We start from the raw sequence: 27,349 nt of genomic DNA on the forward strand, positions 1-27,349 counted from the left end.
TTTCGTCTTGGCAACATTTTACATGAAATGTTTTTCATGGGATCGAAAAAGCGGACCATTTGGTCAAGTAGACCAATGATGAATGTGGACCGATCGGTAATTAGACGGATCGAGAAAGTGGACCGATAGGTAATTAGACGGATTGAGAAAAGCAATTAGGCAGATCGGAAAAGTAGACCGTTTGGTAAAGTAGACAGATTGGGAAAATGGACCGATGGTACTGGAGGGCTGCTTAATTGTTATAAGTGGCCAGTCCAGAAATTTCCAGTAGGTGCCCTATGTACTTAAATACGTCACAATCCGAATATTCGAAGAAACAAGAATCCGGCCAATCGGGAACTAACCATTGTGATATAATAGTGTTAATTCGAAAGTGTCCCTCTGAAGGTCGGTGCACACGTGCGTGTGCGTAGATGTGAACGTGCGCGTTGTAATATATGGATCCTTATGAGAGACGGCACACCGCATGCACGGCTCTAACATATAGCGTACACGCACACGTCTACGCGCACGCATCAGATTGGCGCAAGTTAAGGGTAATTGAATAAAACACCATGATAGAATGTAAACCATTTACTTAAGCTATTCGTTTAGTAGTTCCAATTGCGCAGCGGCACCTCGCGGCGTCAGTCGGGAACCAATAGATAAATATACAAAGCTAATTTAAAAACTCTTTGCGAATCTTTTTAAAAACTACGACTAGTACCGTTGTTAGGAGCTACTTGGCAGTTTACAAACGAAGTACTTAAATAATAAAAAAATAAAATAAATAACTTGCTCGGTCACCTATACTCTGTATCTTCAAGTATTTCAATAAAAGTAAACAAAATCTACCCTCAAAATGGCTCGTTAAGCCAGTTGAGGGTAGATGAAAACATTACATGATCAAATAACGTAGGTTAAAGTCAGGTCGTTCAGTGACAGATCCAGGCGGTGTGTATTTGGTCGGTTAACCAATAAATGTTATAAGTAGTTATAACTACCCGAAAATTTACAAATTGTTTACTTTTATTTAAATACTTAAATATGGGGCATTATCTATGAAAAGGGACCTTATTGTCGATGGCGCTTACGCCGCACAGCGTCGCGCGGCATTGTATTTATATCGGAACATCGTTAATAATGGCGTAAGCGCCATCGACAATAAGGTCCCTTTTCATAGATAACGTCACATATACAGACTATAGATATACGTAGATGTACACCTTGTTTATCATAAGCGTGCCCCACTAGACGTAGATTTATATTCTCAGATTAAAAGTACATATACCATTTACTTTTCATCACACTCGCTCAGTAAATGTGGAATTGCACGCAGGCTTAGCAGGAGTAATAGAAAAAGCGTTTTCCCTAGGGAGTAATGAAGTTTCTAGTACATATAATTAACAGTTTTTTGTCTTTATACTTCATTTTTGTATCGCAAGTGTGATGAAAAACATTGTGTGTAACTCGGGGCGTAATAATATTGCAAACTCGAGTCTATAAATCGCTTCGGCAAGCCGTCGCGATTTAACTTACCTACTCTCGTTTGCAATATTTAACTTACGCCCCATGTTGCACAATGTACTATTACTCCATTCCTCCGTACTTTACATCCGTGATAATCCCGAAAAACTAGTTCGTAACTAAACGTAAACGTAAACGTTCGTAGTTTCGTGGCACCATGAAAATGGGCCTAAGGTCGCACCTAATGCGTCGGGTGGTTTAAGACCAGTACAAGTAGGTAGGTACTTACAATTGCATTTTAGATGCGATTACAAATGTAGTTCATAATTATTTTCCTTCGTATTTTCACGGACGAATGTGTCTTGCTATTTCAGTCAGTCTCGGCACAAAAAGAACTGAGGTTGACTGAAGTGGCATGACAAATACGAACGTTTCCTAGGAAATACGAAGGAAAATAATTATGCACCACATCTGTACCACGTTCACTCTCCCTCTTCCCTATACCCGAAGTTCTGAAATTTCTCGTAACTGAAATACTTAAATAAATAATAATATTATGGAGGGTAGTTATTAAGTTTCCATATAATAATATCCCGTTTACGCGGGCCACTCACACACCTGCCGCAGGGGCAATATTGGAATTGGACCCTTAATTGCCTCCTTAATTGTGATGTGCTTTCTTCTCTACAGAAGCAGGGGCAATTTTTAGATTGGACCTGCAGCAGGGCGGCAGGGGCGCAAGACCTTCCTAGCTCCCTAGATTGTATCTACCGCCCTGCTAGGTTGTTACATGTGTAAGTACGATTGGGGCAATTCCAGTCAGTTCATTGGCGATCCTTTGGTGCTTTGATAACACACGAGCCATTCTCGTCGACGTGCATTCAGCGGGACTATCACTTACACACTGAGTGGCAGGCTAGTGTGTAGAAAACAGCCTAAAATTGCTCCGACCGCGGTGCGACCGGTATTGCCCCTGCGGCAGGTGTGTAAGTGGCCCGCTTTAGAAAACTGCCAAGTTGCTAGTTGGTAATATACTTGGAATACTGGCTGCCCGAAATCACCTGTAGATTTAAAGATTCTATTGAGAGCCATAGATGGTATAAATTAATTCAGATGTGCATGTATGTAGAGCATACCGTATAAATTAAATTTTCGCTTTTGTATATTTGAGCAGAAAAAGAAATTTATATTTTCTCGGTAGACCCATTTATGATAGGTAGCTACGTCGTCAAATCTTCCTAGCCTTTTTTCGCGGTTTCCTCTATAGTCGCTGTAAATTAAGAAGTCAATTTTGAAAGTGATGAATGAATTGACCCTTATATTTGCGATCCTAAGACCTACCGTTTAACTGATAACCTGTTTAGTGTCATACTCATATAAGTAAAAGGGTCTATTCATAACTGTCAAAATTGACTTCTTGGCTGCGTTAGACTATAGTGCCACAGACAGTCTAAAAGAAAATACAGACATTCGACGAAGCGGTCTAGACAGGGCAATCGTGCGGGGTGCGAGGGGTCGGTCGCGCGTATACATCGCCATTGTTAGTAGCTCGGTACTACTTACAGGCTAGGCCTGTGTCTTATTTTAAATGTGTGTAATTTTTGGGCAGTTTTGTAAGTCTGTGACAACCCTACTGTGTCCTTGTGCGGTGTCGGCATTTACGCAAACATCAAAGGCGTCGGTCCACTGTTACTTTTTACACTGTGCCATGGCGAACCTGTATGGCTGTTATTTGACTTTAGTAATTTAGAGCTTTACACCTTCCTGAATTTAGTTTCCGACGACAGGGACGCAGCAATACGCAGAAGTGAGATATGTCCATCATGTTTCAAGTCGGCATTCCTGCTACAGGAAGGTGTAATAAGACTAATAAGCTCTTTAACCTTTTCGAAACCGTGTCAAACACAAAAGCTGTTCACTCAGACGCCACATCATTGAAGTGTCAAAACTGAAGTTGAACTTTCGATGTTGCTCTGTGGTCTGTGACCGATTAATCGGTCTTTGGTGTTGAACCTACGGTACGTACGGTACGGTACGGTGTAGGTGGTGGTGGTGGTACGGGTATCGGTCATTGGCGTCCAAAAGGTTAAGGGGCCCACTGATTATCAGTCCGCAGGACGATATCGGCCTGTCAGTTAAAAGCAAAATTTAACAGCTCCGAACAACTGACAGGCAGATATCGTCCGGCGAACTGGTAATCTGTGGGCCCCTTCAGATTTAAACGGTGTACTAGGTGTCCAAATAATCGTACAGATTGGAACCTACTTAATGATTAGGTAGGTAGTTAGGGTATTGCTGGTCGCTTAACCTTTTGGACGCCAATGACCGATATATCGGCACCGTAGGTTCAACGCCAACAGACTACAGATCAACATCGACTTACGTGCATATATACATAAAGTTCAACTTCAGTTTTGACACTTCAATGATGTGGCGTCTGAGCTTTTGTGTTTGACACGGCGTGGAAAAGGTTAATGAAGCCTGTCTTTAGAAACCTCGATCGTATTCTGCGAAGGCACATTTCGGTTGCCACGTTTTAAATGAGAACTAACATCGGCTTCCCAAGAAAAACATTTATTGACTGATTAATTGACAATATATATAAAGCACAGAATTCCAAGCATATCAACACCAAGGTCACTACGTAAAATGAAAAATACTTTATTGATTTTTATAATTAACAATTGTAACTAGCAAAGTTCACATTTAATTTTTCATTTTCCGTTAATTATTACGTAGGAGTAAAAAATCTATATATTTGACAGAATTACAGCTACGACTAACGATGTAAATATTGAATAATTTCGATTATTATTACGCTGCACAAACTTCTTCAATGATATATAACTATGTAGTACGCGCTTATCATTTTAGCCTATTCCATGAATGTTACAGAGAGGCAAAGCCAAAATTAAAAATATGTATCTGATTTATGAACGTAACTCCTACGTTGAACGGTTCCCGCGCTGTCAACTGTCAATGTCATTGTGTTTATTCATGTTAGCCTAGACCATTAGGGCTTAATAAAATATAACTTTTTTAATAGGAAATAATAGTAAATATATAATAAATATGTGAAAAAATAAAATATTAGTGTACGACAGTCCGACCAATTACAAAATTGGAAGAAAATACAAGAAGATTGAAGAAGAAAATGCTACTTTCGCGACCAAGGTCAAAGGCGGCGTCGTTTCGTGGATAGCATGACTATCCACCCGGACATGTTGCATATCAAAATAAGAATCTAGCAGCATCATCATCTCCATCTCCGCCAGCGGCGTAGAGAAAAAAGCGATTTTCGCGTGGCGTATAAAAAGCAATCTGTGCCCTCCTCGCTCGCCAGCGACCGAATGTACATATCTAAAATTCCGAAAGAAAATAAACGCAAGGTAAGAAATATTTGTTCATGATTTTCGACGTTTGTGCTAACCTGTGCATTCTGGATTTTTTGGAACACTATTCTAGCTAGGTGTATATCTGTCCGCTAACTGCACATGGTGACTGAGCTGTGCACTGCATTCTGGAGCACTATTCTAGGTGCATCTGTCTGCTAACTGCACACGGTGGTTGTGCTGTGCACTGTGCATTCTGGAGCACTATTCTAGGTGCATCTGTCTGCTAACCGCACACGGTGGTTGTGCTGTGCACTGTGCATTCTGGAGCACTATTCTAGGTGCATCTGTCTGTTACCTGCACACGGTGGTTGTGCTGTGCACTGTGCATTCTGGGCCACTATTATAGGTGTGTCTGTCTGCTAACTGCACATGGTGACTGAGCTGTGCACTGCATTCTGGAGCACTATTCTAGGTGCATCTGTTTGCAAAATAGCTATACTAAGCTTTTTGGAGTACTAACCTAGGTATCTCTGATGATATTTGGACTTGGCAATCTTTCACATACTAATACTAGGTGCATTCAATGCCAGTATCTTTGGGGCATTGTGGTGTTGTCACTTATTCCTTACTAACAGCACTGAGATATGGCTCATATCCTACCTGCCAATGGCAGTGGAAGGCCACAAGTCTTGCTAGAACTGGGTTTTGTAGACTAGACACGGCTCTTAACCCCATGAGTTAATCAATGTGGTATGCAAAATTAGGCCGTCTCTTGGTATGTACTATGACTTCAAGTAGGTGAATTAAAACATTTATTCTTATTTCAGCAAGCAAGGAATTAAGCGAGTAAATCTTGACATCATGGGACGGAGGCACCAGAAATTTGGATATGGAAAAATCCTAATAGGACAACCTCGTTGTTTGTTTTCAGATGTACAATTAAGAACATTACAAAACCAGTATGACCCAAACAAGATTATGCAAAATAATCTGCGCTGTAAAAATTTTATTGGTGCTCTATTGGTGAGATGCTTGTCAGTAAGGAACAAGGCTAAGTATTTGTTTGCTAACTGTGATGATTTAGCTCTCAATCAATTTTGTGCTGAAACCGGCTATGACAAGCTGGTGTCGCTTTTAAGTGACTGACCGTCTTTTGTGTGATTATCATCACTGAGAATCTTCGCTAAGGCAGTGGTCCTTTAAATACTAAAGCACAATAAATGGCATTAGAGATTTTTTATTTTATTTTTAAACATGCTGTCGACAAGTGATATTATAAGAAAATCTAGCAGAAAAACGAATGGCTTACGGCCCGGTACTTCAACTTCAAGGGCTCAATTATCAATCATATTTTCCAATGTATGTTTTGCTGTTACTTGTATTTGTTTCATATAATAAAGTATTCATTTAACATTACAACATACAAAAACCCTGGTCAAAAGCAGCGATAAAGAAGCGGAGCAACACTTTCCTCTCTGCAGTCACAATGTGGTCGCACTCAAGTGACATTACAACAGCCTGTGTTCATTTAGAACAAATTCTCAAAAGCTGTGGTTTATTTAAATACACTTCTTTAATTGCAGTGACATCATATTCAATATTTACAAGGATTTTGTCATACAAAATTAAATTTTTGTCAGTGCCAATACCGAAGGTTACAATTCCGAAATATGATCAATTCTGTGAAATTGATAGTCAAATACTAGAAAACTATGTGACTGTGATATATACTGTGTGTATATGCCTATGATGTTCTTATAAAATAATGTACACTTTATACAGTTTAATATTGACTTTAATATTTTCTCTACCAAATCCTAAGAAATAAATACAGATACCTATATATTTAAGAAGTCAATTTATTGCAACTAAGCAGTTTAACCCGTCAACTCCCAGGTGTGACGTCACCCATAAGCGTTCTGGCTCAAATCTGAGCCGTGGGATCTGACAGGTTGTCAACAGGGAATTGGAACTGTTATGAAACTAATGAAGTAATGACAACATAAGTCCAATTATTAGACTATTAGACTAGGTGTCGATATGTGTCAGACCTTTCATGAAGTGTCTAAGATCTAGAGGTCACATAATGAGCAATTGTTTAGATTATATATCTATTGTTGAAGCTCATTATTATAAATGTTTTTTATACTATGTAGGTGCATACATATACAAAATACACTTAATTAGTCTTGATACCATTACCTATATGCAGCTATAATCAAATGAAACTAGCTCCTTAGTACTTACCTCAGAAAGCTGGGTAATACTAGAATTATTTCTTTAGCCGATAAGGACAAATACAAACTTAAACAACAGATAAAGTCCTTTATATATTGGTCGCATTGTTATTAGTTTTAATGAACTTTGCTCATATAAATGGGTTGTTGTACCTATAGCTACAAGTTTGGCCAATGAATATGGTTATGTGTGTATTTAAAGAGCTGAATAGATAAAAGTACCTATACTGAATTTCGTATATTGATGGCTAATTAAAATAAAGGGTTATAAATATATATTTTTTGCAGATATTTAATTACTTACAGTAACACTTACACCCGTGTGGAAATTATTAAATGAGCCTAATAGAATGCATTAGGTACATTAATTTTGTTCAGGTTATGGTGGTCTTGTTTATGTTTAAAGACCCTCTTTTCCGGTTTACCACACTGAGATACATCTGAGAGAAGACAACACAGCTATCGCAATTATTTATAAACCGGTGAAATGAAATACAGTATTTTTATGTCTAGGAACATTAGCAGTGGTGTGAAAAGAGACATTACAATATTCTACTTAAATGCTATATGTGCTTCAAGTGTCATAAGCTGATTGAGAGAAAATAATGTAAGATTTCAGATTTAACGAAAATTAAATTTGAAATTTCTTACAACATTTTGGAAATCCATATACCTACCGAGTTATTGGATATTATACAAATATCCTGGTGAAGTAACCCAGATGTTTTTTCTACATAAGTACTTAGATGCTTTTGCAAAAAATATTTTATCTATGTTTTCCTTCCAACTGAAACGAAATCTAAGGTATTAAAATTTAGGAAAAGTAGAAGGCATCAAGGCACGGTCATTGTAACTACTCAGTTTACGAAATATTTATATGCATACCTATGTACTTACATATAATTGTATAGATTTGCGCCCCAGCTCTCATATATAAAAGCATATTTTATTAACTGGTTTCAAGTTTCAACAGCGTTTTATCCTGGTTACCCTAGTGTTATCCAGGAAGTGCCATCAGCCATCACTGAAGGAGAAGAGGAAGAGGAGAAAGGAGTACAGTACAGTGTAATCCCTTGCGCCCTACACCGTCAAGCACACACACACACTTGAAATACTGGTGTATGTTATGTAAAAATAATTACATTAATTATTTTATGGCATCTGTTTCAGAAGTGCTTGCCGTTTTAATAGCATTACTTATGTAATGAGGGAGCTAGGTATAGATGTGTAAATAATTGTAAATCTGCTCTTGTGCTTTTATTGGAGAATAGGCTCTCCTCAAATGATAGAATTGAACACTTTATGAAGAACGTTTTTTCGATTACACAAAACTCAACCTTAAAGTGTGACCTAGTACCCTTAATCGGTCTTAAATTATTGATTAACAATGTCACCAACTAATGAAAATTATTCATTACAGTATTAAGAAAAAGTAAGAAATTACTTTATCACTTTTATTAGCTGTTGTGATTGTACACAACGTGCAAAACCCTGTCCTTGATAAAACATCAAACTTTACTGTTATTCTGATTGATAAATTTCAGCAACCCATGCTATCCATAGCATTATTTTTTTCAGGGAAAACACTAATTTTAAATTGAATGAGGTGTAAAACATTGATTACCTATATATAAATAATGAACAATAATATTCGTGATGGTAGTTATTAACTTGTTAGTGATTATTTATTGCCCTCAAAATCATGAAAAAATCACTTCCCAAACGATTTGTAGAGGGATTAAGTCAATTCTTAAAAGATTTATTTTTATTTTCACCACCTATTTAACCTGTTATGTGTTGGTGTCAACCGTAAATCGTTTAGGAGTTAATATTAGTGGAAGAAAAACATCAAGGTGGAGTGATTCTTGTACTTAATGATATTTCTCAATTTCATAATCATGGTTCCATCCAATAATTTTGGTAAATCCTTACTATGATAAATGAGAAAATAAGTGTTACTTAAAGGTGTAACCAGCAACACACTGCCAAGAGTTGCTTATACTTAGTTGTTGTATTCGCCAATAATTGCATCTCATGCTATCCTTTGATTTCTTTGATATTCCTATAATAATTAAGTTTTTATGTGGTATTTGGTGGTATAAATGAAAATACTTACCTATTACTAAATAAGGATCAAATTATTTTTGTTTCAACTATCTATATACTATACGATAGACAGTTTGATGAAATGATATCACTAGATCTCTAAATAATGTTGTAAACTAAATATACATACCTACCTATATTTTGGAAATAGTTACAGATAACTAAAAAGGTACCCAATTTAAAATGAAATAATAAATCATTGTTAATCAACGATTTCATTGTTATAATACAAAGCCAAAACAAACTTTGAATACTTATCTCTAAACATCTACATAGTTATATATCATTGAAGAAGTTTGTGCAGCGTAATAATAATTGGAAATTAAACGAACTTACCTGTAAGTGAAGTTCATTTCAATTATATTAGCTGCACAAACTTCGAAATGATAACCCATCCCACCCAGTACCCACGTTGTCCTGAGACAACCAGGGATTCGTGTACCTATAATCCCTGTCAAAGTTATGGTAATATTGGCTTTGCTGAATTGGGGGCCAAGTTGTTCCATCTATTGGCATATTCACTGCCAGCGTGAGCTACAAGCATAGCGGATACTATATGTTTTTTCCGCTTTGTAGCGATAAGTACCTAAGAATAGAGAACCCTAGCGGGCTACTGGCAGTGAAAGTGTTATGTCTTGGCTTGTTACTCTAAACTAAATGACATTGACAGTTGACAGCGCGGGAACCGTTCAACGTAGGAGTTACGTTCATAAATCAGATACATATTTTTAATTTTGGCTTTGCCTCTCTGTAACATTCATGGAATAGGCTAAAATGATAAGCGCGTACTACATAGTTATATATCATTTCGAAGTTTGTGCAGCTAATATAATTGAAATGAACTTCACTTACAGGTAAGTTCGTTTAATTTCCAATTATATACTGTTTAGTAGACATACAAATTCGAGGGGCACTTCTTGTCCGTTTTCAATCACTATTCTGTGCTATGCCAGTGGGTCGTCTACGAGTCATGGAAGTAGAAATTTTTGAATGCCTATTTTATAAATTAAAATGTTACTAATAATAAAAAAAAACATAAAATTTTAATTGTTGACTTAAACTTGGCACCCCTATTATAGGGTAGGTGAGTTAGTGTTCGTCCACTCGACGAAAGGAGGGTGGGCAGATTGGCCTATTGACCAATAAGGACAAGCGATATGTCACTGGATAGCTTATTCTAAGTTCTATAACTTTTACTATGGCAGATAGTCCCAAATCTTTGTGTGAAAAAAGTTATCACCGCAAAAAGTAGTGTCAGTTTAATTAAACGTGACTGTATAGTTTTTTTCGATACTAAGTTCCTGTGTCGAAGATCATTAAGGTTTTGTTATTGTGGACAGATCTACTTAATTCTCTTTGTTGTGGATGATCTAGTATCACGATATTTTAGATTTTTAATCGTTTTCTTATGTTTTTTTGTCATATATTTTTTTTTAAACAGATTTGTCAAGTCTCGTCATACAAAAAAATGGAGTACCTATATAAAAAAACCTTTCCAATGGTATGTCGCTTATTCTTATTGGTTCATAGGCCAGTGTCCATACAAATCTGCCCATCCTCTTTTGAATATAAACCTACATTGCTGCACAAATTTAAAAGCACAGATTTTTAAAGTATTTTTAAAACAAAGGCGCGTGTTAAAAGGCTATAAAATAAAATAATTATTGAAATAAAAATTGTGGAGATATTACAGAAAGTATCTCCCAAAGGTGCCCAAGATATTTTCTTTGACTCCTCATGCAAATTAATTTAGAAGTCGAAATAATAATCCAATATAAAATGATAAATCCAATATCAATATTAAATAATTCAAACGGCAAGTATCTTTACCAAAAACTTCCATGAAACGTAGTAAACACCACTGATTTTATCATTCGTACCAAACTAAAACATTCCAGTACTAAAGTCATATTATACCCAATAACTTTTTAACTACATCAAATCGATAGAGAAACTATTTTTAAATTCCAAAGACAAAATTCAGAGAGCCTAATATCTAAAGTCACCCCTAAATACAGGTTACCTACTTGACAATTAAATACAATTATTCATAACAATGTCATTAAATCTAGAATATGTACAAATACGTTAGGTTAGAAAAAACAACTAATTGTTTAAGTTCAGAGGAAAACTATATAAACTAAACTTTGTCTCGTAACTCAAAATCAACTAAGTATACAAATGTAAAGAAAAACCTAATCTAATCGTAAAATTAACTTTATCAAAACTCATAATTTATCACAAATGACTAGTCTAGTAGGTACATAAGTCACAATTTTTAGAAAAAGTTTCTCAACTTACTGAAGTAAAGATTTCAGGCAACAAAAAAAGATAATATACATATATTATTAATCCAATGTTTTTTGTTGCCTAAAATATATTTTTATCGAGAAAGATGTATGAAAATGTTACAATTTGATAGATATCAGTGCTACGCGAGATACGCAGGTACTAAATGAACTGTGAACATGATATTGTCACACAACGAGGCACTGCACCGTTCCTTGTACTGGGGTTTTACACTACTGAACACTTTTCAACTACAGAAAACACTATTTAATGCACCTTAGGCGCTGAAGCACTTTTTCAGACCTTTAAAAAATTTAACGGTCATAGATAAAATGGCGGCAAAACTGACAAGATTCAAACGAGTGCTCTTGCAAAATAGAAAATGAAATGCCATAGACTAGAAAAGGCGGGAAATTGACAGATCCAAACAAGTGCTCTTACATATAGGTTATGTAGAATAAAGAAATCAGTGCATCCCAGGCAATTGGGATATTAATAAACAAAACATACGAAATGGGTGACTACAATCAGTCTATTATTATCAATTCATAGGAAGACGTGTCAGTGTAACAAGTGACGTAAAATCGATGCATTTACAATACTTAAATTACTTTGTACTACTACAAAACGAAGTACGTTGTACTTGAAATTTTCCGTTACTTTTTTAAACTTCTAAAATACACTACATGTGAAAAATCTTAATTTGATTTATGAAAATCGATCACATCTTGTTCAACAGAAAAGAGATACAAAAAATATATTAACTAATCGAGTCTTTGGTCCATGTACTACTTCTAGAAAGATCTACGTTTCTCGTTTTTCAAATAGAAAACTAACTTAAGGCACAACTCGATTGTGTCTTGTAGGGGGTCTCTCGGCTGATATGTTATTAATTCTAATTTTCTACAGGAGTCTACACTACAAAGATTCAAAAAACAAGCAATTCCCAAAGGTAAGTCTCATCACAATTTTTTGTAGGATTTACGTAAAATTTAATAGACCATTCATCTAAGCTACTTTTAACGGCCAGCACCCAAAACCATGTATTTAAACTATGTTCTACACTATTATACTGGGATGCACTTTGGGTTGGGGACTAAATAACTAAGCAATGAAACAGCATCTGAAAGTGAATAACAATACTGATTTTGCGTCGACAGAACTACCTATGATAGTCACCATAAAACCTTGACGAATACTGTCATGACACACGGATTGCAAAGATTATGGAAATACTGTTTAGTATTTATACCACATACACTATGCTTTTTTACTAAAATGAAAGGGACGAATGCTTAGATGACGAGATACACGTGTTCAGTCAAGTTACTTCTGTATGGTAACTGTTCCGAACATTTTTACAAGCCTAAACCTAAGAAACTCTTGGCCAAAGACTATTAATGGGCGCTTTGACCAAATTTGTAAGTTTATACTTGTAAAAATATTGTAGCTAATCGCTAAATTGTCTGTAGATCTGTCAACCGCTTACGCTTGGCTGATATATGTAACTAAACCAGAAAGGTACATGTAAAACTAAGGCCCTCTAATAGTCTACAGCTATCCCGAATACAAAACTCAATCTCAATAATTTGAACGACAATAAAATCTGCGTGGCTATTAGTGTTCACCTCGGATGGGCTTAATGTATGAATCCTTCAAATTATGACGCCACAGATGAATCTAGGGTGGATCTAATTGCCACGCAGAAAAACATGTGCCATCACCAGTTGCGTCAAGTCAGTATTGTCTCACCGAGCACGAAGTCTTCGTCTTGAATCCAGGGCTCCTGCTGCTGCCATGCACACCACCGCTACCTCCGTCTGCATGCATCTATCTCCTCCTCCACTATACTACCAAAGAAAACTGTTGTACTAACTGGCGCCCAACTGGGGCAAGCTCATTCCAAAAACTACTGAAATACTTCAGTTTACTGTTACTATTGAAGGGAAGCGATAAATGAAAATCCGACTGTGTTTGTTACCATTTATTACTAAGATTTGTTCTAAGTGAAGATGAACCAACCATACGGCGTTGAGGCGCGCGGCCAGCGCTCTACTGCGGGCGCTAGCTAGGGGCGCTATGAGTAGCCCAGTATCTATTGCCTAGAGTTGACTATGGAGCGAACGCCTTTTTTGAATCTGTAGTCTCCAGATGAGCCGTTAAGTTTAAACTGACTAATGACATACGTTTTAGATGAAGTTGTGAGAGTACACTATTTTAAAACCTTAACCAGATCTTTCATTAAACGTATTCGTTTCGTAACGTATCATTCTAAAACATCTGATTCCTTTTTTACGATGTAGATTTTTTAAGAAAACAAAAAAGGCGTCGCCAGAAAGAAAAAATACATCAATCTACAGATTTCACACATTACTGATACAAGTCATTCGGTATTTGTAATATTTGCAAAAAAGCTAGGGTACAGCGTTTACTCCCAATACATAGACTTGTACAAAATGCAGGTTTACCTACTGCACAAGTACTGTCTGGACTAGAAATAGTTACTGTCATAAGCGTAACTAGTATTGAACATCAAACTAAGCATCTGAGCAGGCTATAGAATTATAAAATTAAGGTTACTGTCGTTGCTAGATTCTTGAAATACCCGAATACCTTTAAAAATACCAACTTGACACTTTGTCACCTGACATTGACTAAATATTATACGGATCGACAATTATCATTTTCGAAGAATTGACAAGTTAACGGTAACAAAAAATCAATGATCTGGCGTCTATTTCACAGACTTGACACCTCACACTGTTAAATGTCAGATGACAATTGTCAGAGTGGTTAAACATGTGTCTTGTTTACATTGAAAACGATACACACGTCGTTGTATCTACGATTTCAGAATCTGGCGTTTCGTATATCTGGAAATTCGAATAATTGTATACTAGTTACGCTTATGTAAAGATTAAAGTCTATGTTAGGGACCATAAGTTACTTCCATTTTCGTCAACGAACGCTACTCTACTACCCCGCCCCACTACTGAAACCTCGAAACACATACAAGAGAAAATCGATTACATATTGCACAATGTATTATCTACAGCAATTCAGTGTACTGTGTGATAAAATAAAAAAACAGCCCATTTCTAACATATCTTAGATGAGAAACTATGTTAATTGATAAATACGAGTATATCTACCACAAATAAAAAATGCAAACTCCATTACGACCAAAAATATACATAAAAGGAATGTCAATACAGCCTCTTTATAGATATTGCGATGTTTGGAGCTCGCTTGGGACACGACATATTTACTGGTATATTTCGTCCGTAAAAAATGACTCACGTAAAGTCACTACACAATTTTAGACTAGCATCAGCACAGACACGCATTTCAATTCATTTAAATCATAAACACAATTATTATACATATAATATCCAAGTAATGTCGTGTCCACCGCGCCGCCATTTTGTCGAATGTCGCAAACAAGATGGCCGCACGCCTTTAAGCGGCGCATGCCTAAGTATTAAACAAGTTAATCACAAACTCTCACTTATCAACAAGTGTTCGCACATTTATCACGAATAACTTTTAAATACCAATTACCAACTTGCTACTGAATACACCGATCCTATTATACAAAAATATTTAAATATTTTATATTGTATGCTTGTGTATATTAAATATTCTAACATGGGAGCGCGCGCTGCTGTGCTCTCTGAACAGTGCTTGAATCGACTTATTCTTGTATTTGCTAATATCTCATTCTGTGCTCGCAACGCGCGCCAGTGAATATAATAATAATGTTATTGCTTTCGGTTAGTCATACTTATCGATATTATAATGTATGTAAAACTTCAAAATCGCTACACTACGTCACTACTCTAGCATTTGCCATACATTAAAACACACAACATAATATTAACCTTTTGTTTAACATACTTTATATTATACCAATCCAAAATTTGTATATTAATCCATGTATATCTTATTACCTTAGTTTACGAATATATATTAAATGTTGTTTACATTTGGTCCAGTGAACCTGGATGCGAAGCACGGGACATCGCTACGTGCGCGCCGTGCGAATGTGTATTATGGCACGTTCAATGCAAGCTTTACTCAAACAAACTACGTACAACTAGGCAAGAAGTATTGAGCAAGATTAGACTGCAAGTTGATTCCCGCTAAAATAACATAACTTTTATAATTCCATAACAAACTGACTAGAGAGGAATGTATTGTAAATGGCGATAATGAATAATCTAGCGTCGTAGTTGGCCGTCCCTCCAGATTATTGTCTCAACCTTAACTTGGCTAGTGCCTTACCTCGATACAACACGAAATGGCGTCTGTCAAATCAAATTCCTGATACAATGAGAATTGAACACGAGTCAAAAAATTCTACGTTATCTTGAGCAAAGAATTGAGTTTTTGGCTAAGTTTTGGCCTTACTTTTGGCAAATTAACTTCTCTAGAGGAAGACTGTAGCCTCAAGCGAAGCGTCACTACACGGTCTAAACTACGTGACTACGTATCCAATATTTCTTTCAAAGTTAAAAGATTCTATCGATCATTCCGACCATCCAAAAATTTTAGACCTAAGTGATGATAGCTACAATCACCATTCAAACACAAAATTGCCTCAACATTAGTTATTGACGATAAAACCTGCGATCGAAAAGGTCGAAAAGAATCTTCCTAAAATCGTTTCACCTTTAAAAGAAATACTTTAATAGCACGTTTCACAACCAACGTGTGGCAAACGCCTTATGAAGAATTGACAGTGAATGAATTGGAAGATACCCGTCGTGTTTACGTATAAATCCATGCCAACCATGCCTTACGCTACCGTACAGGGTCCAGCGGAAGTGTTAGTCGATTATAAGACGCTTACTAGACTATTATATTATACGCATGCCTTCTCTACACCGACTTACCATCCGTCTTCTTGAAGCCCCACCCTCCCATACTTACGCTTCAAAAGGTACTAATGGCGCCCAACGTGGGGCAAAGATTTCGCAAGTCCATTGTCACACTCTACTGAACAAAATACGTGCAAACTATCTATGTATAACAAAAGTGAACATACCATATCCCAGCACAAAATATCTACCCCACGCTTAGCAGCTAGCGAAATAAAACACACTTTATTGTTCTAATATTATCCATGTAATGACACATTGGGTACTCTAAGTGCTCCATTACATACAGTTATGTACGGGCAAAAATCTAAGTCCGCTAAATACAAAATATCTACTGCTAGCCTACCGCCGCCGGCCACTGACAGACAAAACAAACGAATGCAAACACAGCGACCGACGGCACATACCATTTACCAGTGTAACTTACAGGTGTTTAGAAAAAATATAAATAATTTGTTAAACACTTGAAACATCACGACTGCTGAGAGTAGTGATATTTCAAACAGGAGATATATATATTAAGAAAATATTAAGTACACAGTTCAAAACTAAGGCCACCGCTTCTAAGTTTTGGCAAGACAGCAAGCGGTCAAGGGTTACTAAGAGTGTAGGACATCACAATAATATCAACCATCTAATACTGAGAATTTCAGGAAAAGTAATACTAATATACAAAAGGTGTCACTGGGTGAGAGTCGGGCCGTTTCCTCGTGACCAACACGTTCATTTGAAACGCGGAGGAATCTCAACGCAATCAGATGTGCCATATTGGCCATACCGCTTCAAGAGGTAGTCCGAACTACCACGTTCTGTAGGTATCTGTATGACTGGAAACGTATTGGCCAGAAGGAAACAGCGCCTCATTAATCTCAGGAGGTTCTAGCCTAATTATACTAAGAATACTGCTAAATAATAAGGATAGGTATGTGTATACATGTGATAATAGCTTTCGGTGAGCCTGATATGTGAAGAAATCTACAGGGTTTGGTGTAAATAAACAAAATAAATACAATCTCTATAAATATAACATCTAAATAAACCTCTTACAAGCTTTTACCTTCAACGACTATATTTAAAGCCCCAATTGGCATATTTAGTTCAAAATTGTTTAAAAATGATAAATAATCCAATAAAAGCTTGTATTGAAAAGTTAAATAAATAAAAAGTTCACAAATCAGGCCACCGAGCCGGCAGCAAGATACAGCCGTCTACGCTACGACATGCATTCTGCTATCTCGACAAACTTATATATATTCATGAACTATAGGACCACTGTATCTTCGTCAATTTAACTAGATAACACGAAAACGCTATTTAAGCAGAAAGCGGACGACCGCTTCTCTTTACAAACGTATGTTCCTCTATGGATATAACACAATATAATACATATTAACCAAAATAGCCTCTCCCTTTGACTTTCTTCAATTTTTCATTGTTATAAGAGTTAGGGCCCATTTAGACGATGCGAGAACTCGCATGCGAGTTTCATTACATTGCGGGTTTTGATCGGTCGGTTGAATAGGACGTAACCAACAGTCCGCAAAATAACTAAAAACTCACGCGAGTTCGCGCGCCGTCTAAATCAGCCCTTAGGAGCGAAAACAAAATCACTAACAAATTTTTAAAAGCTCCTAATTTTTATATTAATTAATAAATCGAAAAAAGTCAAACTAAGGGTTCATTTAGACGGCGCGCGAACTCGCATGCAATTTTAGTTACATTGCGAACCAGTGAGGTTACAACAATTCAGCCGACCGATCAAATGACGCAATGTAATGAAACTCACATGCGAGTTCTCGCACCGTCTAAATGAGCCCTAAGGGTCATAGCTGTGATTAAAGTACATCAGATAGTGTAGAAACATTATCCATGTTAATACCCAAAGAGTAGAATGGGGACTAGCGTCTCGTTTGTATAGCGTTCTTGTGGAGATAATCTTCAAATTCGAATAATATTCAGCTCTCTTATTTCATGAATAGATATGAAAGATTTTCCATTGCTATAGAGAATTAAGCTTAGCGATCGATCAATACGTTTTAGCTTGGCTAATAATTGCCTGAAGGCGTGGCCAGACGACTATGTCATTGGTTATTGATCATATTTTAGCAGTAGCGCGTGTTTACATATCAATTGAATAATTCGACTAAATATCTTAACGTACATACATGCTAGCTACCCCTTTTGGTATTGGGTACGTTGCTAAGTAGTTCGCCAACTCTGTTCTCTATTGCCATGGAAACATAGTAGGTAAGTTTGCCGAGAATTTTATCGATAAATCGTATAAGACAGTTCGAGCGAAGTGGAGTGGTTTTGTAAGAATGTGCCCGATTGGTTTCAGACAAATCGTTGCGTTTAATATATAGCCACTTTGTAACTTGACAATTGTCGTTTGACATTAGTCACTCCTCGTCAATTTCTGGCAGAACAATAGAGTAAATTTCTTGATTGATGTTTCAGAAAAATATGGTTAATTGTCAGTGTCAATCGACAAATGTCATGTTTGTATAATTCGTTCATAATCTAGTTTTTAAGTCATAACGTTAGTTTTGTTTACGCTTCAAATAAAAAACCCCGAATAGGCTGGTCTCTCTGCGTGTTATTGAATTTAAGTCATACTCCAAGTAAAACCAATGTCCTTCAATCGGATTATCTTATAAATTTATCGAAACGTCGCCCTAGTTTGCCTGCTGAAATGAAACCGTTAAGTACTCCTCAAATCGAGACTGCGCCCCGCCTAAACCTAGAAATTGCACCAACACAACCATCATCGTCTTTTATTCGAATAATACTATATTAATCACAGTATTGCAATTTTTACTACCGTATTGCTTTTTGTTTTAAATATAACTCTAAGTACGTGAATTAAGTACGCTGGAATAAATAATTTTGGCAGTTTTTTTAAAGGGCCCTGCCCAAATAAAGCTATTTTAAAACAAAGTGGTAATAATACGCATATTTTAATAGCTATAATAATTATTTAGTAATCTTTGTAATATATTAATGAGACTCGCAAGCATCCATCATTACAACTCATACTAATAAAATACATTTTTGTAGTTGCCACGTACAATAACTTATATTTATATTTTTTTACTTACTAATTCCAAAGTTTTAGGAAAAATAAATATTATTACCACATTGGATCAGCTGCCTGTTAAAAATGGCACCCAAAAGTGGGACCGAAGCAGGCAAAGACGGGCGACCATGACAATTCTACAGGCTTAATTCTAAGCTTATTGTCACGACAGGGTGTTAGTTGCATATCTTGAATTAATACTATACGTATTTAATTTAAACTAAGCCTATGCCATATCAGCGTTAGGCATGTGATGTTCGCTGATACCACACAGGTTGACTACATAGGTATATAGCTACGTAAATAAGTAATACATATATATGTAATGAGATTGCTTTCCACACAGTTAGATATGTACGAGAGTATTGTGAGCTGATGATCGTCGGTGCCAAATGACGGAATGTGTTGCAACCGAGCGCTAGGTTTCTATTATACCGTCATGACAATTGTCGGCTGACACTGACAATTCGCCTTACATATCTAGGCCGACATGTGGCAGATACACTGAACTACTACGTGTCGATCTAGAAACGCAAACAAATTGTCAACGTCAGGTGACAATTGTCAAGTTTATGAAATTGAAGCTAAAGAGCATATTTTTAAGCAAACGTGGCATCAAACTACGTCTACAGTTTTGGAATATAAATTGAGTCACGTAAAGATTGAATATATTTTAGTAGGTATTTGTTTATTTTGCTATTGAAAATAAAAAGGACGTTTAGAATAAGAGATTTCTTTGTAGGCTGGCTAGTCAAGCTCGATTGCGACCATTATGTCGAGTGGGACTACAAGAAAAATGTAAATAATATTTCTACGTCCATTGTTAGCCCAGTAAATAAGGTAGCGCTCAGTTGTTCGGAAAATGACATGGCAGAGTTTGGCACAATCTTGTATTCTGCGAGAATGGCACGAAAATATAATACTGATACGTGTGATGTATTCAGATAATCAATTTACTAAATGGCGTTCCGTCACCGGGCGACCGACGCTGTCTAGAGAGATATACAGAGCTGCATGAGATTCATCAATATACATTCGTCAAGTATAAATAGTCATATTGCCAACGACCGTGCACTACACTACAAATCCAACACATAAAGAAAAATTAGTCCGCAAACTAAAATATCTGAGATCCTCTTACTTAACTTTAAAAAAAAACGAAATGCGTATTCTTTGATATAGTTCCCGCATCGGGCCAAGTATTGCTTGTCGAGTAAAGACTTAACCTAAGTATATGAGCCGTAAACCTTAATTACTTTAAAGAATACTGATCCGTGGCCGCTCAGGCAAGACAAAATACGACGTACTAAAAACGTAGGAACTATAGTATAAGAAATAAAATACCTAACCTCTGTAGGCGGGTGGGGTTTTCAACTTTTCAATTCGTTAGATGCGTTACCGTTTAGATGTACATGGGGAGTCCGTACATGGCGCCCCAGTCGACGCTCTGGAAGGAGGACATGTCGACGCCGGCCAGCGAGTAGGCGGCGCCGAACTGCGGCATGGTGGGCGGCGGCGCGGGCTGCGGCGGCGCCACCAGCGCCGTGGCGGCGGTGGCCGCGGTCGGCAGCGCGTACGGCGCGTAGCGGTACGCGTGCGCGGCGCCAACTGTGGGCACGGCTCCGACGCCGCCCGCTGCGTACACTAAGCCTCGTCCGGGGCGTAACACGAGTCTCTTTCCCAGCGCCAGCGGGGCAGCCGCTACGGCTTCCTTCGGCTGGGCGCGCTTGCACTCAACCTTCTTATTCTTTATCGTGTGGAAGTGTATGTCGCAGACGCGCTCGACCGCCTCCTCGGAATGGAAAGTTACGAACCCGAATCCGCGGTGGCGCTTCGTCTGCTGGTCCATGAGCATGACGGCGTCTTCGACGTGTCCGAACTGCGCGAAGTAGGCGCGCACCTCGTCGGCGGAGGTGTCCTGCCCGACGCCGCCGACGAAGATCTTCTTGGTCTTGGCGGGGCGAGGGGCGGACTTGGGGGTGGCGTGCTTGGGGTCGATGCGCTTGCCGTCCAGGGTGTGCACGGGCACGGCTAGCACCTTGTCGACGGAGGCCGCCTCCTGGAACGTGATGAAGCCGAAGCCGCGCGAACGCTGCGCGCGGCGGGGCTCAGTTGCCTCGCTTGGACAGTTTAAAGACGTGTCCAAATCTGGCGAATACGTCGCTCTTGAGCTATTCGCGAACCACTCGCACACTGCATAAAGAAATGCGTGCAAATTGTTCGCGAATGGTGCGCTAGCGGCGCGTTCGCCATATCTGGACACACCTATAGTCTCTGGCCGAACATAGCGATCGATGTTTAGTACTAATGAAGACTAAGAATTGAAAGCTCGAATTGAGCCAATATCTATGTAGATAGTGTCTAATGATTAGCATAAAAGGAAAGGCAACTTTAACTACGTTTTCAAAATTTGTTATCGCAATTTTAAAGCCAAACTGTAGAGACAAATAACTAGAACTACTCAAAAACACTGTCAAGATGTGAAATCTCAAAGTAATTAGAAAATACTGGAAAAATATACTTTTATACGGTATGAAATAACTAAAAGTTCCAATCGCGATGTACGAACCAAAAACCACAATTTATATCAGCATAACTCACAAAAACCTTAATCTTAGACAAATCTAACCAACTAAAATTGTATCTTAAATATCTTCTTGATTTAACTATCGTACTTGAAAAACTATAGGAAAAGGATATGGGTACTCAAATAGATCATCATTAAAAATAGCCTATACTAAAGTTAATCACTAAAAAACCGGATGTAAGCTATAGTTACTAATATAATACTAGGGTTAATAACAAGCTACTGTCAAAAATTTACAAATCAAGAAGATACTTTAATTACAATATGTCAGAGTAAATTGTCATTCAATAGAACTTGCTAACTATGTAAACAAACCGCCATACTAAAATTGACACCGAATGTCAATTTACTAGTAACTTTTGTTTACATTGTTAGCAAGTTCTATTGAATGACACTTTAGTATTAATCTTTTGTAATTTCCGAGCTGTTTTATTTGTTCTTTTTTCTGATAAGATTATTATATTATAGAATATGGCTCTGACATATGTAATATAAACTTATAAACCGTCAAATTGTCTATTTAGACTGACAGTGTTATATATTTGATAGAGGCATTCAGATATTAGTTATAAATTTAATATGACAATACTTTAAAATTTTGGGGCGTGATAAAATAGTGTCATAATGATTGACGATATCTGACACTTGCTTTCATATGACACAAGCCGTTTAAGTTAAAATTATCTATCTAGATTTTAGGCAACTTTTACCAGGGCTCTAATTAACCACGCTGACAATTGTCACATGTCATTGACAATTCACCGTACATTGATAGTCCAATACGTAAACATTTACGTTATTAATCAACCAGAAATGTACAGGAGATTGTCAGTGTCAGTTGTCATTTGTCAAGTTGGTGAAATAGGCGCCAGGACGCCGAAAAACGTGTCAGAATGCCTTATTTTTTAGCCCAAAAACCGAAAATTCCAAAATATAACCGTCCATTTCGCGACACATCCCAAAAAATGGGTATTTATATTTTGAAACTTTCGCCTTCTACGGGAAATATCTTAAATTACACAAGATCCAAGTTGTTATCAGTCTATTTACTTCAAATGTCTATTCCACCCTCTACAATACGTAGTCTTGTTACGGGGCCAATTCTGCCATGCGAAATACGTGACTGACTAACGAATGGACAAAAAACTATCTAGTTAACCGCTTTCACAATATTACTGACAATATTTTTAGAATAAATAAAACATGTGAAAGAACAAAATATAGAACGAAAGAAACGCAACTGATTCTAGAGTCCGTCTAACGGAACATAATGAGGGGGTATCATTATCATTATCAATTATCATTATCATTACATTATCATTATCATCATTATCATTATACGTCATATTTTCATACAAATTTGACATAGCCCCACTTTGCAATTGCAAATTCCGTGCAGAGTTAACTTCGTCCGAATATCACTAAAAACCATGAAATATTTTCCGTAATCCAGTGAGGAAAATGGGGATTACGTGTGTGTGGAAAAGCTATCGTCCCCTTTCCTCTTAAACCCTCCACATCTAGGAAATCGGAAGACAGTAGGGGCAGGGTTCGATAATTATTTTTTCCTTTTTATATTTTTTTTTAGCACCATGACACCTGGGATAATTATCCGATAATTATCTGGATAATTTCGAACCTACTGTCTTCCGATTTCGCCTGCATTAGTCTAGTAAAATCCAATATTAGCAGTAAAAAGTAAACTAATAAAATACACATGATAAACACAATTTATTCCAAGATCGCATGTAATCTAATTTCCAATTCTGTCAGCATACCGATAAATCCGGAGCTAGGCTTTCACATGCGCTGTCGATGTAATAAATTACTTATTATCAAAGGCAATTTCAATATGTGGCACAATTTCTATTCAATGAACTTAATATTCTAATAATTCAATCTATTTGTTAGTGACTTCGTAAGTGACTAATTTAGTTCATCTAGTCTAGCAACTAGATTCGAAATGAGCTGGGCCAATTTTGTTTGTTGTGGTTTTTTCTCGTTAGGTTTGGATAATTTGAAAAGCTGCTCATTCTGGGTGGAATAAATACGAAATCCCAATTTGGGACAGAAAAATGTATGTTATTTTCCGTCGAGTTACAAAAAACCGTACGTTTTTGTAACCCAGTGGAAGATTTTTTAGAACAAGCTGAAATAGCGCTTATTATGAACAGAATAGGGAACTATCAATCCAATAAAAATCGGTCCAGCTAACACTACACAATGACAAAGTGTGTAAGTGTCACATGCACGTCAAATTTCTATGAAAAAATGACGTTTATTGTGACATCGCTGGACTTTGTCACACCAAAGTCGGTGAAAAGTTAGACTTAAAAATTCGTCCTTTCAATGTAGGTATGTACCCGTTTTAGCCTACTCCTTCTGATTTGCCTAATTTTAAGTATTTTGATTGCGTTAGCCTTTTTTTGGAAAAAACTTAAGTTTCTTCCATGTAGTTTAGTTTATAAACTAAATAGGCCTAACTAAACTAAGTCTAAGAAAACTGTATTTAAAAAAAAAATAAGTATAATATTGTCTATAATATTGTTACAACACGGTTAGACTTCAAAATTAGCACTCCCTCCTCTATTCGAGCAATGTTACCAAAATCTACCATTTTTGAGCATGGCAAGTGTTACGTCAGTAGAACCTACTAACAGTTACTTTTCTACCAAAATAATCGTGTAGTCTACCTATTATCTCACGTGATTATTGGTTTCTAAACTAATGATGGTTTTAAAGATCGAATTTAGATCGGAAAAGTCAGTGTTGCCATGATGAAAGGAAATAAAACGGCCACAATGCAGAGTTCGAAATTATCCAGATAATTATAGTCTTTGATAATTATCGCGATAATTATCTGATAATTATCCCAGGTATGGATGGTGCTATATTTATTTTCTTTGATAGTAAAAAATAATGAAGGGGCGTTTTTTATATTTCGGGCTTTAAATTTTAGGTTATTATCAAATCGATAATTATCACTATTATCAGGCACAAAATCACGATAATTATCAAGAAAACAATCATTGATAATTATCCTTTCGAACCCTGCCACAATGTGTATCACAAATTTTAGAGAACACAAAATAAACAGTCAATGAGTGTGGCATACGGGTAAGTGTATGGTGTGGCTGGCTTTCACATTGGGGCCTGTTTACACATAGATTAGTGTTAGTGCGAGTTCATACATAAACTACTTGCGTTTAGTGGCAAATGTACTCGCAATAAACACTTTAATCAGTGTGTAAACAGGCCCCAATGTGAAGGCCGCCACACTTACCCATATTCGATAAATATTGACTTTAATAATTATCGAATACATTTATTAATCGTATAAAATGTGTGTAAGATCTAAGACATAATCATGCCTGAATTTGACAACCGCATGGTGCTTTTACTGGGCCATATGTTTTGTGGTAACACTGGTAACTGAATTGTAAATCAATGGATCTAAGTTAAAATTCAACTGTTGGCTTAGCACAGGAGCGCCGCGCCAGTATCTCGCGCGAGATAGACTGCCCGTCCCTCTATAATTGATAGGTACAGTTAGAAAAAGCGGCCAAGTGCGAGTCGGACTCGCCCATGAAGGGTTCCGTATTTAGGCGATTTATGACGTATAAAAAAAAACTACCTACTAGATCTCGTTCAAACCAATTTTCGGTGGAAGTTTACATGGTAATGTACATCATATATTTTTTTTAGTTTTATCATTCTCTTATTTTAGAAGTTACAGGGGGGGACACACATTTTACCACTTTGGAAGTGTCTCTCGCGCAAACTATTCAGTTTAGAAAAAAATGATATTAGAAACCTCAATATCATTTTTGAAGACCTATCCATAGATACCCCACACGTACGAGTTTGATGAAAAAAATTTTTTTGAGTTTCAGTTCAAAGTATGGGGAACCCCAAAAATTTATTGTTTTTTTTCTATTTTTGTGTGAAAATCTTAATGTGGTTTACAGAATACATCTACTTACCAAGTTTCAACAGTATAGTTCTTATAGTTTCGGAGAAAAGTGGCTGTGACATACGGACGGACAGACAGACGGACAGACGGACAGACAGACAGACAGACATGATGAATCTATAAGGGTTCCGTTTTTTGCCATTTGGCTACGGAACCCTAAAAAGATGGGTAGCCTATCCCACGCGCGAGATACCGTTGCGGCGCTCCTGTGCTAAGCCCACTGAACCAACACAACAAAAAAATAGAATTCTAAACAAAAAGTGCTATTTTTGTCCATGGCAACACCAACTGTAGAAAAGGGGGGTATCTACCAGAGTTTCGAAGACATAGTTAAGATAGAGACAGCGAAGTTAGTCTATGGTTCAAGTCTAGAATTAGTGACTCTAGCATGCCAGTCTATTTGTATTAGTGTACCTAGTCCACCATAGCCCAACTAGAGCGCGTACCATAAACAATGTGTCAGTCTGTCTGTCATGTCGGGGTTATGTAAATATTTTGGTCAGCAGAATTAATATTGGAATAAATAAACAATAAAATTAGTAGAATAAACAGATGTTCATAAATTCAAATAATAAATATGTATTAAGGTAGGCTAGATTAAGTAGGTTATTAGTTATTGTATTAAGAAAATTCTAGGCGAATTTGGTAGTTTTTTCAGCTCGAGAATTAAACCATGTTTGAAATAATTAATTATATTTAAAATTGGCATTGATTTAATTAAAATTGAACGAGTAAAGAGATACAAACTATAATGGCGATCTAACTAAATGGCATTATTCGTTTAAAAAAGATTAGTGTTTTCGAATGTACAGTCAGCAGCAATAGTTGCTAAGCGGGCGAGTTATTCAAAATGATCTTGACGCGACTTTATTGTTAAGAGAATAAGAGCGCGTCAAGGCACAGAATAAATAATAGTACTAAGTACAGAAGACTCACTCTCTAACAAAACGCGTCTGTTACGATCAGCACAGATATGGCCGCTAGGTGGCGACAGCGCTACGCGCGGCTTATGGCTTTCCCCAGAATTGGTGTGGAACGGATGTACTTTTAGCTACCTGTAGCAAAGCGACGAAATCGCGGAGTGAGACACGCCTGGTCAAGGTAATTTTGAGCACCTCGCCCGCTTAGCAACTTATGCTGCTGACTGTAGGAAGGAATGTAGAGACGAGATGTGTCAAATTGCTTATGGTACCCGCACACATGTACCTACTTGGTAACTACCTAACCTAACAACCAATCGACTCCAAACTGTATAATCACTGACCCAGAGTTGAAAATCCGTCTTCGCCTGCCTACAACGTCTGTCTCACAACAAAATATGTTAATGTTTGTTTTTGTTTCATTTTCTTAAAATATATAGTATATCTTAAAACTATTTATATTTGATATTAATTACACCATCGTTGTCATTAGATAAAGA

General features: G+C 37.0%; 3 protein-coding genes across 3 annotated transcripts in view; all 3 read right to left on the reverse strand.

The window, feature by feature from the left end:
- Positions 1-27,349, reverse strand: part of LOC134659705 (GILT-like protein 1) — a 171,948-nt gene that overhangs the window by 80,572 nt on the left and 64,027 nt on the right. The window lies entirely within an intron of this gene.
- LOC134659712 (probable proline--tRNA ligase, mitochondrial) overlaps positions 1-27,349 on the reverse strand; it is a 239,363-nt gene that overhangs the window by 31,563 nt on the left and 180,451 nt on the right. The window lies entirely within an intron of this gene.
- The window catches only part of LOC134659704 (RNA-binding protein Musashi homolog 2-like), a 157,644-nt gene continuing 150,264 nt past the window's right edge, over positions 19,970-27,349 (reverse strand). Inside the window, exon 4 of the mRNA XM_063515395.1 lies at positions 19,970-21,461. Coding sequence (XP_063371465.1) covers positions 20,772-21,461 — 690 coding nt within the window. The 3' untranslated portion in view covers positions 19,970-20,771. The remainder of the gene's footprint in view (positions 21,462-27,349) is intronic.

Source organism: Cydia amplana, chromosome 25 (assembly GCF_948474715.1).
Source record: "Cydia amplana chromosome 25, ilCydAmpl1.1, whole genome shotgun sequence".
NCBI lineage: Eukaryota > Metazoa > Arthropoda > Insecta > Lepidoptera > Tortricidae > Cydia > Cydia amplana.